This window comes from Poecilia mexicana, unplaced genomic scaffold (assembly GCF_051168715.1).
Source record: "Poecilia mexicana isolate PSO_F unplaced genomic scaffold, ASM5116871v1 scaffold_4, whole genome shotgun sequence".
NCBI lineage: Eukaryota > Metazoa > Chordata > Actinopteri > Cyprinodontiformes > Poeciliidae > Poecilia > Poecilia mexicana.
In genome coordinates, this window is record NW_028263373.1 from 5242646 (window position 1) to 5257619 (window position 14974).

Here is a 14974-nt window from a genome sequence, read left to right on the forward strand (position 1 = left end):
CACGGTGCTCTAACCTGTTGAGCTAACTCACCTACCTTACAGACTGTTGAGTTTCCATGGATTTAAGAAGAACTTACATGATCTGCCCACAATGAAGATTTGATAAAAGTGCTTATATTCTAATGTTTTTCAAAACAACTTACATAATATTTTATTTTACAGAGATTTTGTGGTTTGAAGTGTTGATATTATTTTTGAACCATTTTTAATTTTCAAGTGTTGATATTATTTTTGAACCATTTTTAATTTTCAAGTGTTGATTGTATTTCAGATATATTTTTTATTTTAATGTGTTAATTTTATTTTTGAACCATTTTTTATTTGTAAGCATTGATTTTATTTTATAGCCATTTAGCCAAGTCTCTGTAGAACCATTTGTCTCTGCTAATGACATCTTCAATAAAATTTTTTGATCCCAGGCTTAGTTTATGGACTGTAATGTGAAATTAGGCACAAGCATAAGCTTGGGAGTTTGTTCACCAAGTTACTGTGCTTTCTGAGAGGATCTGTGGTTTAAGTATTTGACTTTGTTCCATGCCCATCGTTGACATGAGTCTCTAACAAAATTTGGATCATCTACCAGGAACACCACAAAGAACATGAGTTCCTGTAGTGTAGTGGTTATCACCTTTGCTTTACATGCAAAAGGTATCTGGTTCGAAACCAGACAGAAACAGTTTTAGTATGTTCTATTCATCACAGGTGTTTACTAAAGGTCAACAAGGGCTCTGTGGTGTCATGGTCTGTACTCTGAATCCAGGTATCTGAGTGCAAGCCTCAGTTGAAATTTTCATGCGTTGCATCTCACATCATCAACTTTGGAACCTCAAACTGAAACAAAGCAGAGAAGTTCAGTTCCTGTAGTGTAGTGGTTATCACCTTTGCTTTACACGCAATGGGTCTCTGGTTCGAAACCAGACAGAAACAGTTTTGGTATGTTCTATTCATCACAGGTGTTTACTAAAGGTCAACAAGGGCTCTGTGGTGTCATGGTCTGTACTCTGAATCCAGGCATCTGAGTGCAAGCCTCAGTTGAAATTTTCATGCGTTGCATCTCACATCATCAACTTTGGAACCTCAAACTGAAACAAAGCAGAGAAGTTCAGTTCCTGTAGTGTAGTGGTTATCACCTTTGCTTTACACGCAATGGGTCTCTGGTTCGAAACCAGACAGAAACAGTTTTGGTATGTTCTATTCATCACAGGTGTTTACTAAAGGTCAACAAGGGCTCTGTGGTGTCATGGTCTGTACTCTGAATCCAGGCATCTGAGTGCAAGCCTCAGTTGAAATTTTCATGCGTTGCATCTCACATCATCAACTTTGGAACCTCAAACTGAAACAAAGCAGAGAAGTTCAGTTCCTGTAGTGTAGTGGTTATCATGTTTACTTTACACGCAAAAGGTCTCTGGTTCAAAACCAGACAGAAGTGGATTTTGTAGGTTTTGCATCTCTTGGGGTGCAGTGAGACAACAAGAGCCTTCCTCTTTCGTGATGGTTCATTTGCCAATGGACTTCAATGTAGGCATTTTTGAAATCGAAGCTACTTTACTTCAATTACCAATTGGCAGTTCTATGGCGTAATGCACCTGTGTCAAACTCAAGGTCCGCGGCCCACATGTGGTCCCCCAGCATTTTATAGGCCGATGATTCACTTAAAATACGTTTTGAGCACGAATTGACTACAAACTACATCTCCCACAATGCTTTCCGATTGTTACCAGCCAACATTACGGCTTCTCGCCACTAGAGAGCAGCAGAGTCACCTCAAGCTGCTAATTGATTTTCCCAGCGAATGAAACTGAGACATCGACAAGCTAACATCAAAACGTCCAAGAAAAGAAAAACTCGATTTACAAGTAAGACTGTGAATGAAGATGTGTGAGTTGGTGTCAGGGCGGCAGGTCGCGCTAGACGTTATCTTGACCGACAACATTAAAAAAAATCGGTCATGTACTATTTTTATCCGTGAAATTACAATCATATTAACATCGGCTATTTAGTCGCATTTTATGCGGTTTAGTTAATATTCACCGTGAGTCCAGATCCCATCACAAATTAAGCAGATAAATGTATCTTCGTTTTTCTCGTAGTGACAAAAACCACCCCAATAACTTTTAATAAATTAAATTTAGCGACTTCACTTAAATTAGCATCACTTCACCCGCTGGGGTCTGAACGCACTTCCTCCTGGTTCCCATCTGCAGAAAAATCTGTGCTAATTCATCCGTCAGTTGGATCTGTCTGATCCAAACAGATCAACTGAACTCTGTCTGTGAGTGTTTTACTCTGCGCGGTCCGGTCTGCCCTTTTACCAGGATTTTTTTTTTTTTTTTTTTTTTTTTTTTTTTTGTGGTTTCGCTTCTCCGAAAAGGACAGATGTTACGTCTGCAGCTCCTCCAGAGCGCCGCTCTTCTTTGTAACGTGCACCAAGAAGGCTCCATTTGTTAAATCCGCTGGATGAGTTTCTCCCAGCGGTTTCTAAGTCTTCGCAGTGGCGGAACCACGTCCGCAGTGGTTGAGCAGCGGAATACGCATGTTACAGTCTAATTAACTTTTGGATCGTCATTTATTTCCTCAAGATAAACTACCGGCTACTCAAATGGATTAACATAACGTTGCATTCTCTTTAGTTTTCTCTGGTCAAGGTTTGTAATGCGCTTCCGAACCAGACGCTCCAGAGCGTCCGGTCCATAATCTTCAACACGCTCCCGGTCAGAAAGACGCATTTAGTTCAGAGACCATGAGATGATAATCAGAAAGGATTTTTTTAATTAATTGGTTTCAGTTGCCTCTGAGACTAAATCTTTGCGTAAAGTCTATAATGTCTCCCCATGTGACTTGTTTTTATTATTTGTTTGCTTACCTTTAAACACTGATTTAAATATTGTAATTTTTAAACTGAGCAGTAATTTTACATCCAAGGAATCTCAAATGTAATATTTAAAACTTCAATACATAAAATCAGTTATTTAACAATATGTGGTTGGTGTTTTTATTTTTAACATTGTATTTTTATACATTTATGCTAGGGGTGCCCAAGTCTAGTTTTCCAGAGCTACCATCTGCAACTTTAGATGCATTCCTTCTCTAACACACCTGGACCATTGACTCATTATAAGCCTCTACAGAGCTGAATGAGGGAAGTCAACCTTTTGTCTGGGGTGTTTTAGCAGGGATGCACTTCTGATTTGTACCGTCAATGTGGCCCGTTGAGGGGGGCCAATATGCTGAAGTGGCCCTCGGTGAAATTGAGTTTGACACCCCTGGCTTAAAGTGTGGGGAAAAAGTAGCGGCTTATAGTCCGGAAAATAAGGTACGTTTTGCAGAAAAACTCTGACACAGTTATAAGCAGATATTTACACATAAAAAAGTACACCTTCTGGTTTTTTTACTGTCTGACATTAAATCAGAATAAAAAATCTCCTGAATTAGGTCAGTTAGTATTACCAAAATCATTCATATTCCCTAAATGCCAAAATAAAAAAGTGACAGATATTCTTTTAACTTTCCTTAAATTCAGAAGTTTAGTGTATTCTTCCACAAGCTTTTCAGAAAGTTTGGAGTTCTGTTCCGTACGGATCAAACAGGTTTTTCAGAATGCTGGTGCAGAGTGTAGGTTCAAGCTTCAAGCTTCTCGCTGTCAGAACTTTACATGAACAAGCTCCAGCCCAGCTACATCAAAGTAGCAGCTAGTCCTTCATGTGGTCCTTTGAATATGCTGGTTTCTAGCATATCCCTCATCCCCTGTGATTAAGGCCAGCTGATCGAGTATCATACCAAGGTATCAACAGAAGAACACATTACTTTCATAACCACTGCCCCTACTTGTCAAGATCCAATAATCATTTTTCAAAACTGCTCACACTCATCTCTTCAAGCTTCAAGCAAATTTTTTTTCTACATTTTCTTTTTTCTCTGGACTTTTTGTACTTTTCTGCCAAATGTAACGATGGTTGTTAAAAACAAAACAAACCCCCCCGCCCATCCATTTCACTGTCAGAAGACCAAAAGATATGGCCCCAAATGTTAAGAACATCTGAAAGCATTTGCAAAAGTGCAATCTGGGTTTTTTTATGTCCTTATTTCTTTTAATGTTGCACTCCCATTGTCTCTTTTCTGAACAGAACATTCCCATTTTGTTTGTACTGCTAAATCATAATAATAGTAATAATCAGGCATATTAAATTATACCAGAGTTACTGATATCAGGTGATTTGTTTAGCTGTTTCTATGATGTCACAAAGGAAAGCAGACTATTTTAGGTGTAAATCCTCAGGTGTCTCTAATTATCTAAAATGTTGTGAATTAACCTGCTTAGTAATTTTAATACATGTCACTTTCTGAATTGTAGAAAAGTAATAACTACAACTTCTAAAAACATATTGCTCATTGTTCTGGCTGTAAACAAATGGAAATGACTTAGATAATAGTAATTTACCTTAAAAAAATGACAAACGTTTAGTCTGATTTCTTGACAGATTGTGAAAAAAACCTTGTATTTTAATGCACGTATGAAACATGAACTACTAAAAACATAATACACTTACTTTCTCCCCTTCCAGCCCTGGTGGTCCAGCAACGCCAGGAGGCCCAATGAAACCCTAAAAAGAACAATTCCATATCATAACATTGGGACACATTATATGAATACTTTTAAACAATATTTAATTGGGAAAAAAATTCAAACTAAACTTTTTTATTGCAGATATAAAATAAACCTGTTTTATATTAACAAAGCACATTCTTTCAATTAAAACTGAATGATTCTGTAAAAGCAATACAATTCTGGCTTTACAGCTGTTGGCTAATACTAGCCAAAAAGTGAGCTTTTGGAAGTCATTTTTAAACCATGAAATAGTGCCAAAAATATCTGTGACAGGGACAGTTGTTCTGAGAAAGTGACACAGTTACATTTGAACTGTGTCTTCGTGGAAGTCCTCCGAAACATGTATTGGGAAGCCTTTATATGATCTGTAACGTTTCATCTCCAAAGCACTTCAGGACTGTTTCCCAAAACACTCTTTTATTTCTTTGTTAAAGGGAAAAGGAATAAAGCAAGAATACTTTCCTCCAGAGCTTTTGTTTTTACATAATTTAGTTTAACGGACCATGAGCCCGTTAAACCCGATGGTCCTCAGATTAGTCATTAGAAACACATCATGATGACTGTGCAATACGTAAAGCTTCAAAGTTAGGATACAATGCAGCCAACAGTGACTCATATGATCATAAAGTGTTTTGTGAAAGCACCCACATCACTGGAGCACAGCTTTTCACCTTACAACAAAAAACAGTTATTGTTTCATTGGGATTCTTGGTGACGGCTAAACACAAAGTCACAAAGAATCATGAGCAGACATGGAAATTGTAGATTTCTTTAACAAGTAAAAATCTAAGAAGTGTGGTTAGCACCCTTGAATCTATACTTTATAAAACCTTTTTTTTTTTTTGGAATCAAAGCTGCAAGTCTTTTGGGGTATGTCTCCTGTGTTGCACGTCTATGAAAGGTTTGCTTGTTGATGCTTTATGAGTGGGAAGTCAGAAAAACACACAATTACACAAATATAGACTATATTTATAAGTAAGGAAGCTTGTGAAGGTAATATGTTGCACAGAATATTATTTAGAGAACCTAATATAAATGCACTCCACACTTTTCAGATCTTCAGGTGTGCATGCATTTGCCACGTTCCTTCCACTTTACAGTGACATGGTACATTGTGTTGGTCTGTTACAAAAAGTTTAAGAGGTATGAATACTTTTGCAATGTACTGTAAACAAAAAGCTTCAGAAAAGGAAATTAATACGTCATTGAAAGCAGAAATACAATGATTTGAGAAACTGCTGCACAGAAATGTTCTGTATCATCTTTGTTCTTTTCATGCATATGTCAGTGTGTTTCTAACTCGCCACGTCTCTTTCTCCTACACTTCAGCCTTATCAAAGCTCTTTCTGTCCTTTTCTCCATGCCAACCTCAGCCTGACACTGTAATCCCAGCTATCCTCTTTCTCCCAGTTGCAGTTTTCCACATAAAGTCCCTTTCTCTCACCAGCTCTTTTAGTCATCCCCTCTGTCTGCTTTCAGACTTTCTCTAATCTATTTTTCCTCCATCCTCTTCTCCTCCCTTGATTTTCTTGTTTTTTGTGATGGGGGCATTCTTCTGTGAAGAATGAACTACAGTTAGAAGAACAGGTGAGGCTTCAAAGTGACAACCCGATGTCACACTAGGCCTCACATGAGGACTCCCCTAAGGCGGTATGATGAAAATGCGAGTCTTATCCTGATCTTTCTCTATGGAGCAAAGTTAAGCACCTGACACCGTCTTGATCCTTTCAGGAAATGAAGTGTTTAATCCAAAGCTGTAGAAGAAAAGAGGGCAGAACAGGAGAGGAAAGCTACTTACGCGGACACCTTTAGGTCCGGGGCTACCTTGTGGCCCAGCTAAGCCCTAAAAGAAAAACAAGGTTTTGATCAACAAGACACATTTTTGAAGAACAGGCATGCTCATTATCAGAAAATGTCATTCTAACTTAATACACACTTAGACAAAAGATTGCTATTGTCAGCTGGATGAAAACCTGAGAGTATATTGGCATTCAAATAATTTAAATTAAAATCAACTGAGAGTGTAATGAGTGTAGAGAAAAGCAGAGCAGATGATATCAGGGAAGTTTTACTGTAAAATGGATTCATGGAGAAACGTTTCTTGTGTTTTTCACTGCACCTGCCTGCCAGGGTAACCTGCAGCTCCAGACTCCCCAGGAGGTCCCGGTATGCCCTTCAGTAGGAAAAAGAGTGAGAACAAGAGAGAGAACGTGAATGAACGAATGCATGAGATCAGGTGGAACGGATGAACTGAAAGAGGAGAAACACAGGCTTCTGCTGCTGCTGTCTGCAAGAATAAAACACACACTGTTCAGTCCAAACAACCCCGTCTGCTAACTGTTGCTTCCTGCAGAGCTCCAACCCGACCCGCCCTCTCTTACTGTCTTTTTTTTTTTTTTAAACTAACCTCATTTGTTAGCATTTTGACAACCTGGGAGGTGTTTCCAGCAAGGAAGAGTGGGGTTTAAACTGAGGAAAAAAGAAAACACTGACTGCATTGTACAAACTGATGTCCTTAGATTCACACAATCTGTCTGAGTTTTGAGAGGGTGCAAACGTATAAGTGTCTGCATGCATTTTTACTTAAATAGTATCATCACAAACTATAACTTGATATCAAATAAGGATGAGGCATCAGTAAGAAAATACTGCCACCTGGAGATGGGAGTAAGCAGCCACATAAACCCAATGTTTTTGACCATTTCTGTGGAAAATTAGCAATTGTGCATCAGTGCGAAGAAATGCAGGGAACAGGAATCACACAAAACCGAAGGGACTGACTGGAATTCAGTCTGAATTAAAAATGATTACTTACTTGTTCCCCTGGTGGGCCAGGTGTACCTTGATAACCCTTAAGACCCTTCAGAATTGGAACAAGAAAAATATGTTTAGCATAATTTTAAAAAGGAAAACATCAAAAGAACCTCAACAGTTTGTGGATATTTGTTTATGCAACACGGGAGTATATATATGACATAAGTCAAGAAAACATTACAGAAAATGCCAAAATTTGTACAAAATTATAGAAAATAAACTAAAATAATATTAAACATAATTAATTTCCAGTATAGATAAAAGAAATAAATAATAAATAAAAAAACTACCAAATAAATAACTTCCTTGTCAAGATATTTTTGAATCATAAGTATTGATGCCAGTCAAGTCCCTATATGTATATTTTCTGTCCATTTCGCCAGGTTTTGTACAGACAATAAAAAAAATCATAACCCGTTTTCAAATGCTCGTCTAATTTATAGTCTATGCTATTTTTTATTTTTTTTATTTTTATTTTATTTATTTTTTTGGACGTAATTGTTGACCAACAAAAAATTCCCCAATGGTCATTTTATTTCTGGAGTGATAACAGCAACTTCTCATGAACTGCTTCAGATTTTGTGACACATGAACTTTCACACTGAATTAAAAACGCACAAGGGTGAAATGAGCACAGAGCCAGTCATTTCCTCTGAAATGACCTGATATGACACAGTGAGTGTGATAGGTATATTAGGTTTAATGAGGGTAAACACCAGTGTGGTCTCCTAGGGGTCAAAGTTAATGTAAACTATGTTGAGAGGGAACATATAAAAGTATCAGTAGTAGATTACTGAAACAGCTGCACTGGAAGGACTGTGAGCGGCACAACAGCCCACTATCACAACACAGCTGTCATCACGATCAGAACCGATCTGAAGTTAGGTGATCCCAGCCAAAAACAATGTCATCACCAAACCCATTCAAGCCAAACACTGACCACACTCACATAACAATCTGAGTTAACTAATGCATGTTGACACAAGTAAAATGCCTAAGTTCTTGTGACGAGATCTGGTCAAAATAAAATGCTGACTACTTATCAACTGAAACATGCGTAACTTAAACTTTGGCAATGTGCAAACAAGTCCAAGCAGTTCAACGTAATAAATGCCTGCTCCAAAGCAACACAAACACAACTACGGTAACCAGGGATTCATTGCTATGTGTTACCAAAAACTGGATACGGTACATAAAAAGTCAAGGAAGTTAAAAATGCACAATTAATCTACGTTTTTTTTGTTTTGAGGTAAATATATTTTAGTGATGAAGACAAAAACTACAGCAACAATCTTCTAATCTTTGTTTAACTGAAGTCCTTAACGGGGCGCGGGTTTTAATGTTTTTATCTTTTTTAATCTTTTTTTTTCTAAATCTCTGTCTCACTGTTTATTCAATGTCACATGCTGTTTTTATTTTAATTATGTAAAGCACTTCGAAATGCCTTGCTGCTGAAATGTGCTATACAAATAAAATTTGATTGATTGATTCTAAATAAAATAATTTAAGAAATTGTGCCTTGCAATGTGATCATTTGAAATGATCACATTTTGCTATGCCACAGGAAAATACCTAAACTTTGACTAGACCTTTTGAAGACATATACATAAACTCCATCTTTGTCGAAGCTCTCGTAGCTTCCATCAGGTTTTCTTTGTGCATCAGTTTGCATTTAGCTCCTTCCATCTTCCACATGTTTGTCTCGTCTCATTTTGGCTAACAAACAACACATTTCCTTAAAGTTCTCTTTCATAAATGCCTGATTTGTGGAGGACATTACTAATCACCTATGTTTTTATAGATTTGAAATTGTGCTATACTTTTTTCCATTTTTGGATGAAAGGATCTCCTTAAAACTTGTGATCTTGTTTTGAACTTCTCCATAGCTTTATCCCTGGTCTGTCAGGTGTGCTCCTTGGTCTTAATGATCCTGCTGGTTTGCTTTGGATTCTCTTCTTCTTTTGTAAAAACAATGCATATCTACATTTTTACAAGAAAGAAAAAACTGCTGGTGATGCTCAGAGTGCTGATAGAATGGCAAACTTGGCAAAATAAAGCTGGTTTTGATTCTAATGTTTAGAGATGTAAACAAAAGTACTCCACACTTTTCTGAATTTTATTTAAAAAATGTAAAATCATGTATCATTTCACTTTCACTTCACAAAATGTGTACAATAATTTGTTGGTGTAACTTGTCTTAATAAAATACACCAGAATGTGGCTGTAATGTGGACAAATTTAATTGGTATGAACACTTTTGAAGAGGTAAGACTAATAAAATTAGGTTTTCATGATATAACAATATACACCTTTAAAATTGTATAATTCCAACTAAACCTCAAATGCAAGCACAAAGTTTCCTACTGATTCAAAGGCTGTTTTTGTTGCCTTGATAGCAAGGCAACACAACCAGAAAACCAGACACATTTATTCCTACCGGCGGTCCTGGAAATCCTTTCGGCCCAGGTGTACCAGGTGGACCTCTGTCACCCTAATGACACAAACACAGACAAATCACAAAAAGTTAACAAATACATTAAAAACTAAGTAAAAATTAAGCCAACAGTGGAGGTTCCTTCAGTTATGTTAGTATTTATTTAAATGTCTCTTTTATGCAGTACAGCTATTTATAATTTCACTTTTTCTGTAATACTGCTTTAAGATGTTTGCTAATATGGGTGCACACATTTAGTAAACAACTGAGATATGTTTAGGTTGCTAATCGCTATATTTATTATTTTGCTGAGATTTAATTTAGTGGCTGTAGGAGAGGACCGGTTATGACGTAACACCAGGAAGTGGAGCAATCCATCAGGCTGCTGGGAGCAGGGGACACGACTCTGGAGAAACTACCAGTTCAGCCATTGAGAAACATTTTTGATGTTAGGATGTTTTAGTTTTCACATGTGTGTTGTAGGGATCGTTTGTTGATTTGGAATAGTCGCCTTGGTTTTGTCATTGTTGGTTTTAGTCTTTCGCTCCTTGTTTCTTGCAGACAAGCCTTTGTGTATAAATTCCCCTGAATGTTCATTGTGAGAGAGCAGTTAGTTAGATTTGTCTTGTATAAAGTTGTATATTTGATGACATAAGTACTGCCACCAAATTAATTCAAGCACTTTTTTTAAAATCACAATCTACTTAAATGCTAAAAGAGTAAAATGCACTACTCACTAGTAAAATAAAAAAAAAAATGCTGTGAAAAAAATAGCAAATAACACTAAAGACAGCGTTTCTCCATCTGTTTAAACCTTGCTGCTTCTCATCAGAGTAACAAACTGGGAATGATTTTGGCTGTTAAAATAATAAGAGAGAAGTCTACAACCATGGAGATAAGAAAGACATTGTCAATACAGTCAGTCATTATGAGAAAGAAGAATGTTTTTTGGTTCCTAATAGTCGAAGAGGTGAAAGGCCCAGTCTAAAATGAGATAACAGCATGACTAGCACTTTAAAGCAGCAGTAGCTTGAGTGATCCATTCGTCTCTAACTGTCGCCTAGCATTGCACACAGCGGTCAATGGGAACTCCAAGCAGAGTCCAGAGGGTTTTGCATGATTTTATTAAAAACACTTAAAAACACTTCTTCGGTGCAAACAGAGGCAGAATATGTACCATGTTAATATTTCAATATTCAGAGTTTTATTTTTGAAATAACTCATTAATATGACATTGCAATGACGCCTCATAAATACAGCACTAAAATTTTGTTTGTAACTAATTCAACTTTATTGCCTTGCTATCAAGAAAATATTGCAAGGCAAAATAACTTCTGGTAATTTTTTTTTCTTTTTCTGTTGAGTACAGAAAGTGATGAACTCGATGGAATCAGGATGCATGTAATTAGATCAAGACACTTAGCCGTGCTGCTCAGGAAAATCATTACTTTCATGGCGTTTGGACGAAAATGAAACGAGGATGGAGCGACGCAATAAGAGAAAACAGCTGTGGTGACGTCACACAGATCAGTGTTAGCAGCATGATTCAGAAATGTTAAATGAGGGAATAAGAAGTTCTTATAAAAATGAGAAAACACACACAAAAAAATTAAACTTGAAATAGTAAAGCATCAAACAAAGTAAATACTTTACATGAAGCAATGTGTCATAAATAAACATTTGCTGTTTGTGTCAGACTGTGTTGGCTTCTTAAAAAGTTTACCTTGCATTATACTGTAGGGTAAGCGTGTTTTGGTTATGAAAATGGATTAGTTAAAGTTCATATAAGTAATGTTGAAACTGGGTGACAGAATGATCCAAAGAGGAAAGCAGTTAACTGTTGTCTGGGTTCACCCGCGGCAAACAGGTTGGAGGTGACGGATCAGACAAAATGCAGCCTGCTAACTCTTTATAGAGCAGTGTTCCCTCGCCTGGACGTGGGTCACCGTCCTCCGGAGAAGAGCTGGGGTGACGCCGTGCGTGGAGATTGGACACACTGGAGAGAACCTTATGACTGAGTTTTTACCCACGGAGATCAGACAGGCACAGTCCAAAAAGGAAACGGGCTCATCCATCACTAGTGGGACGGTGGCGACGATAGTGGTGGCAGTTCGTCCCTCAATCGGTGGATTGTCTGTCTGCCTCTGACGTTATGTCCTTGTGCAAGATGTGCACGAATGGGTGAATAACTGAATGTAGTGTGAAGCGCTTTGGGGTCTGACAATGGCCTTGACAAGTACGCACCATTTTACTTGTGGGAGCGACCAAAGCGATGACTAAAGGCAGGGACCTTGGTGGTCTGATCATCGAAGCCATTTAAATCGTTTGGGGTTGTAAATAAAATAATGTTGTACACATATACTTGAACTAATAATAGATAGGACTGCATGAGTATGCCACATCTTGACTTGGAATAATGATCCAGTGTTCTTTGAAAAAAATGTTACGATTCTTTCTCTGGTCAGGATTTTAAGTCAGATTCAGGTCTGGGTCTTTTTCTGGCAAAGTTATTGATTCGGTTGTTTGTTTTTGTTCACCTTTGTGTCAACAAATGTGTTTACTCTTAATATTCATCACATATTGTTTTACCTTTTGCCCTGGCGAAGCTTGGCCTGGAGAGAGACCTGGGTCTCCTTTTGAACCCTGGAACAGAAAAATGGTGACAATGTCAGCTGGTTTTCAGGAACAGTGGGAAACAGTTGAAGACCAAAGGAGCATTTTTGACCTTCACACACATTATAAAACTCCAACTACTGCAAATTTATGTAAAAAGATTTGCTCTCTTATTCAACAAAATTTTAACACTTAACATAGTGACATGAACCAAGTTATCGTAGCTTATCTCACAATGTTTCCAAAGCTATAAAGAAATGTTCTGACATCTACCAGGTGTTCCATGCCTGCTCTGAAATACCTGTGCTTATTTACTCCACGTTTATTAGACCCCCTACCTTTTAAACATATTTCCTTCCACGGCTCAGAATTTCCACAAGAACAATTTAACATCAACCAGATTTTGAGAATCATGTTACCACAGTTTGACATTCTTCCAGCGAGGCATACAACCCAAAAACTAAAACTCTGTCCTGTTTGAACAACAGTCAGCAATGCGTGAAGCCCACTGACAGGCTCTTTTAAGTATAAAGTGGACTGTTTGAACAAATCATGCAGTCAGCCAACTCCTCATGTTCACAATATATTTCAGTGAGTGATAGTCTCTCTAACCGAATCAAACTCTCTCTTATTCCCTTTATTGCCTGAGTTCCAGGGAGTTAGACTGACTCATCAACTAGTCACTACGGTATTAGACAAACTTTTTATTTGTCTTCATAAATGTGGGCGTATAGCTGGCAGGAACAGCTAGTCAGCAGGTGGAAGAGTGTTGGACAATAACTGAGTGAAGCTGAGCCAAGTTTGCCTAGTGAATCAAAAAGATTCAGAAGAAAACCATCTAGCGCCGCTGTTTTATTTTACAGGATCTAAAACATGCAATAGTTCCTACTTTTTAATCTATGCTGCATTTAACCCTCCTGGTAGTACAGCAATAAAGTTCCTGGGTCATTTTGACGTTATGTCCTTTTGTCATTTTGACCCAGGAAGTGTTTAATCATGCAATAGTGTCAGAAACCAAAAAAGTCCTCCAAAACATTTTTGTATCTGAGTATTAACTCCAATCAATATTTGTGCAATGATGTTTTTTTATTTCTCACAAATAAAGGATCAATGACGACAATTTACTCATTTGCTCATTTGGACATAAAAAATGGGAGAAAAAAAACCTAGACACAAAAAAACTATAATTTCCTTGAAATTGATCTTTTGTAAAAATTGTTATATTACATTTTGATTTTTATTTTATTTTTTTCAAGGGGTGATCTTTATAATTGAACTTGAGACACACATACTGTTCTGGGTCAAATTGACTCGCTGATTAGAATCAATACAAATGAGTCATGCAGAGAGTATTTATGTTTTCCCCACTTCTGCTGAGTGTCACTCAGTGTGGGTGGAGTTTGTCCACAGAAACAGAAAATGTTCCCGTCAAAAGTTATATGAACACCTGCTTTCTCGCAGTTCATAGTGAAGTAAAGAGAGTAGGGAGAAAATGGGCTTGTGTGTGTGTGTGTAGGTGTGTGTGTGTGGTGAAATATGGTTCATAGCTGCAAGGAAACATATAGAATTGGACATTTTCTGATCTTTTTTACCCTTCAACTTGTCTAATTGACCTGGACAGCATTTATGTCATATGTAGACGCAGGGGGGGTTGCAAATGTGTAAAATGAATAAATGTCCAATTTATATGTAGAGTGCACCTATTAAGACAAATATAAAAGTTTCATGCAAAAAAATACTTCCAACAGTTTTTTTTTAAATTTTAAACTTTAAAACAGGTCAATTTGACCGTCAACATAACAGGAGGGTTAAGACTAAAAGTTAAGATAAATCTGTTTATCAGTGTTAGAGTGGAAGACCTACTGATCTTTTATTTCTCTGCCTGCAGCATGGCTTGCTTTGTATGCCGGTGATTACACGGCGCAGCCTCGCTGTGGCAGCCATCTAGGAAAACTGCTACCACAAACATCTGCTTGAGGCTGCCCACATCCTTACATACTTCTACCAGCATATCTGTCCCACACTGGAAGAAAACTTACCAGACATGTTTCCTGCTTTTGTTCTTCCTATTTATTTTATAAGCTGTGTGGCTTAAAAGCTGAAACTGACATTATGCGTTGTGGCAAACCACACAAAACCCACGATCAGGTCTAGACCCCCTGCCTTCTTGATGGTTTATAATCTATTTCATCAACAAAGTTTTTCTTCTTTCCCGTCGCACAATGACGACACATTGCCTGATTATCTCAGCTGCTAGCAACATCTGGCTGCGCCTGGGTTAATTCCACTTGCACACAACCTCTTCTCCTCAGAGAGCAGCATGTTGATCTCATCAGTTTCCATAATTGAAGTCATTTGCACTACAATAAAAACTGTGTCTACATTTTTGTTAGAGTGAAGGATTTATGAGACAGTTTAATGAGCCTCTGACATCACCACAATATGGTCTAAAGAACCATTGGTCTTATCATTGGGACCACTGTTCTTCATATTGTAGATGGATCTGC

General features: G+C 37.6%; 1 protein-coding gene across 1 annotated transcript in view; it reads right to left on the bottom strand.

Moving 5' to 3' along the window:
• Positions 1 to 14974, bottom strand: part of col24a1 (collagen type XXIV alpha 1) — an 85519-nt gene that overhangs the window by 47809 nt on the left and 22736 nt on the right. The window contains exons 6-11 of the mRNA XM_088004846.1: positions 12444 to 12497; positions 9858 to 9911; positions 7422 to 7466; positions 6726 to 6779; positions 6405 to 6449; positions 4548 to 4601 (exon numbers count right to left, since the gene is read on the bottom strand). Coding sequence (XP_087860972.1) covers positions 4548 to 4601; positions 6405 to 6449; positions 6726 to 6779; positions 7422 to 7466; positions 9858 to 9911; positions 12444 to 12497 — 306 coding nt within the window. The remainder of the gene's footprint in view (positions 1 to 4547; positions 4602 to 6404; positions 6450 to 6725; positions 6780 to 7421; positions 7467 to 9857; positions 9912 to 12443; positions 12498 to 14974) is intronic.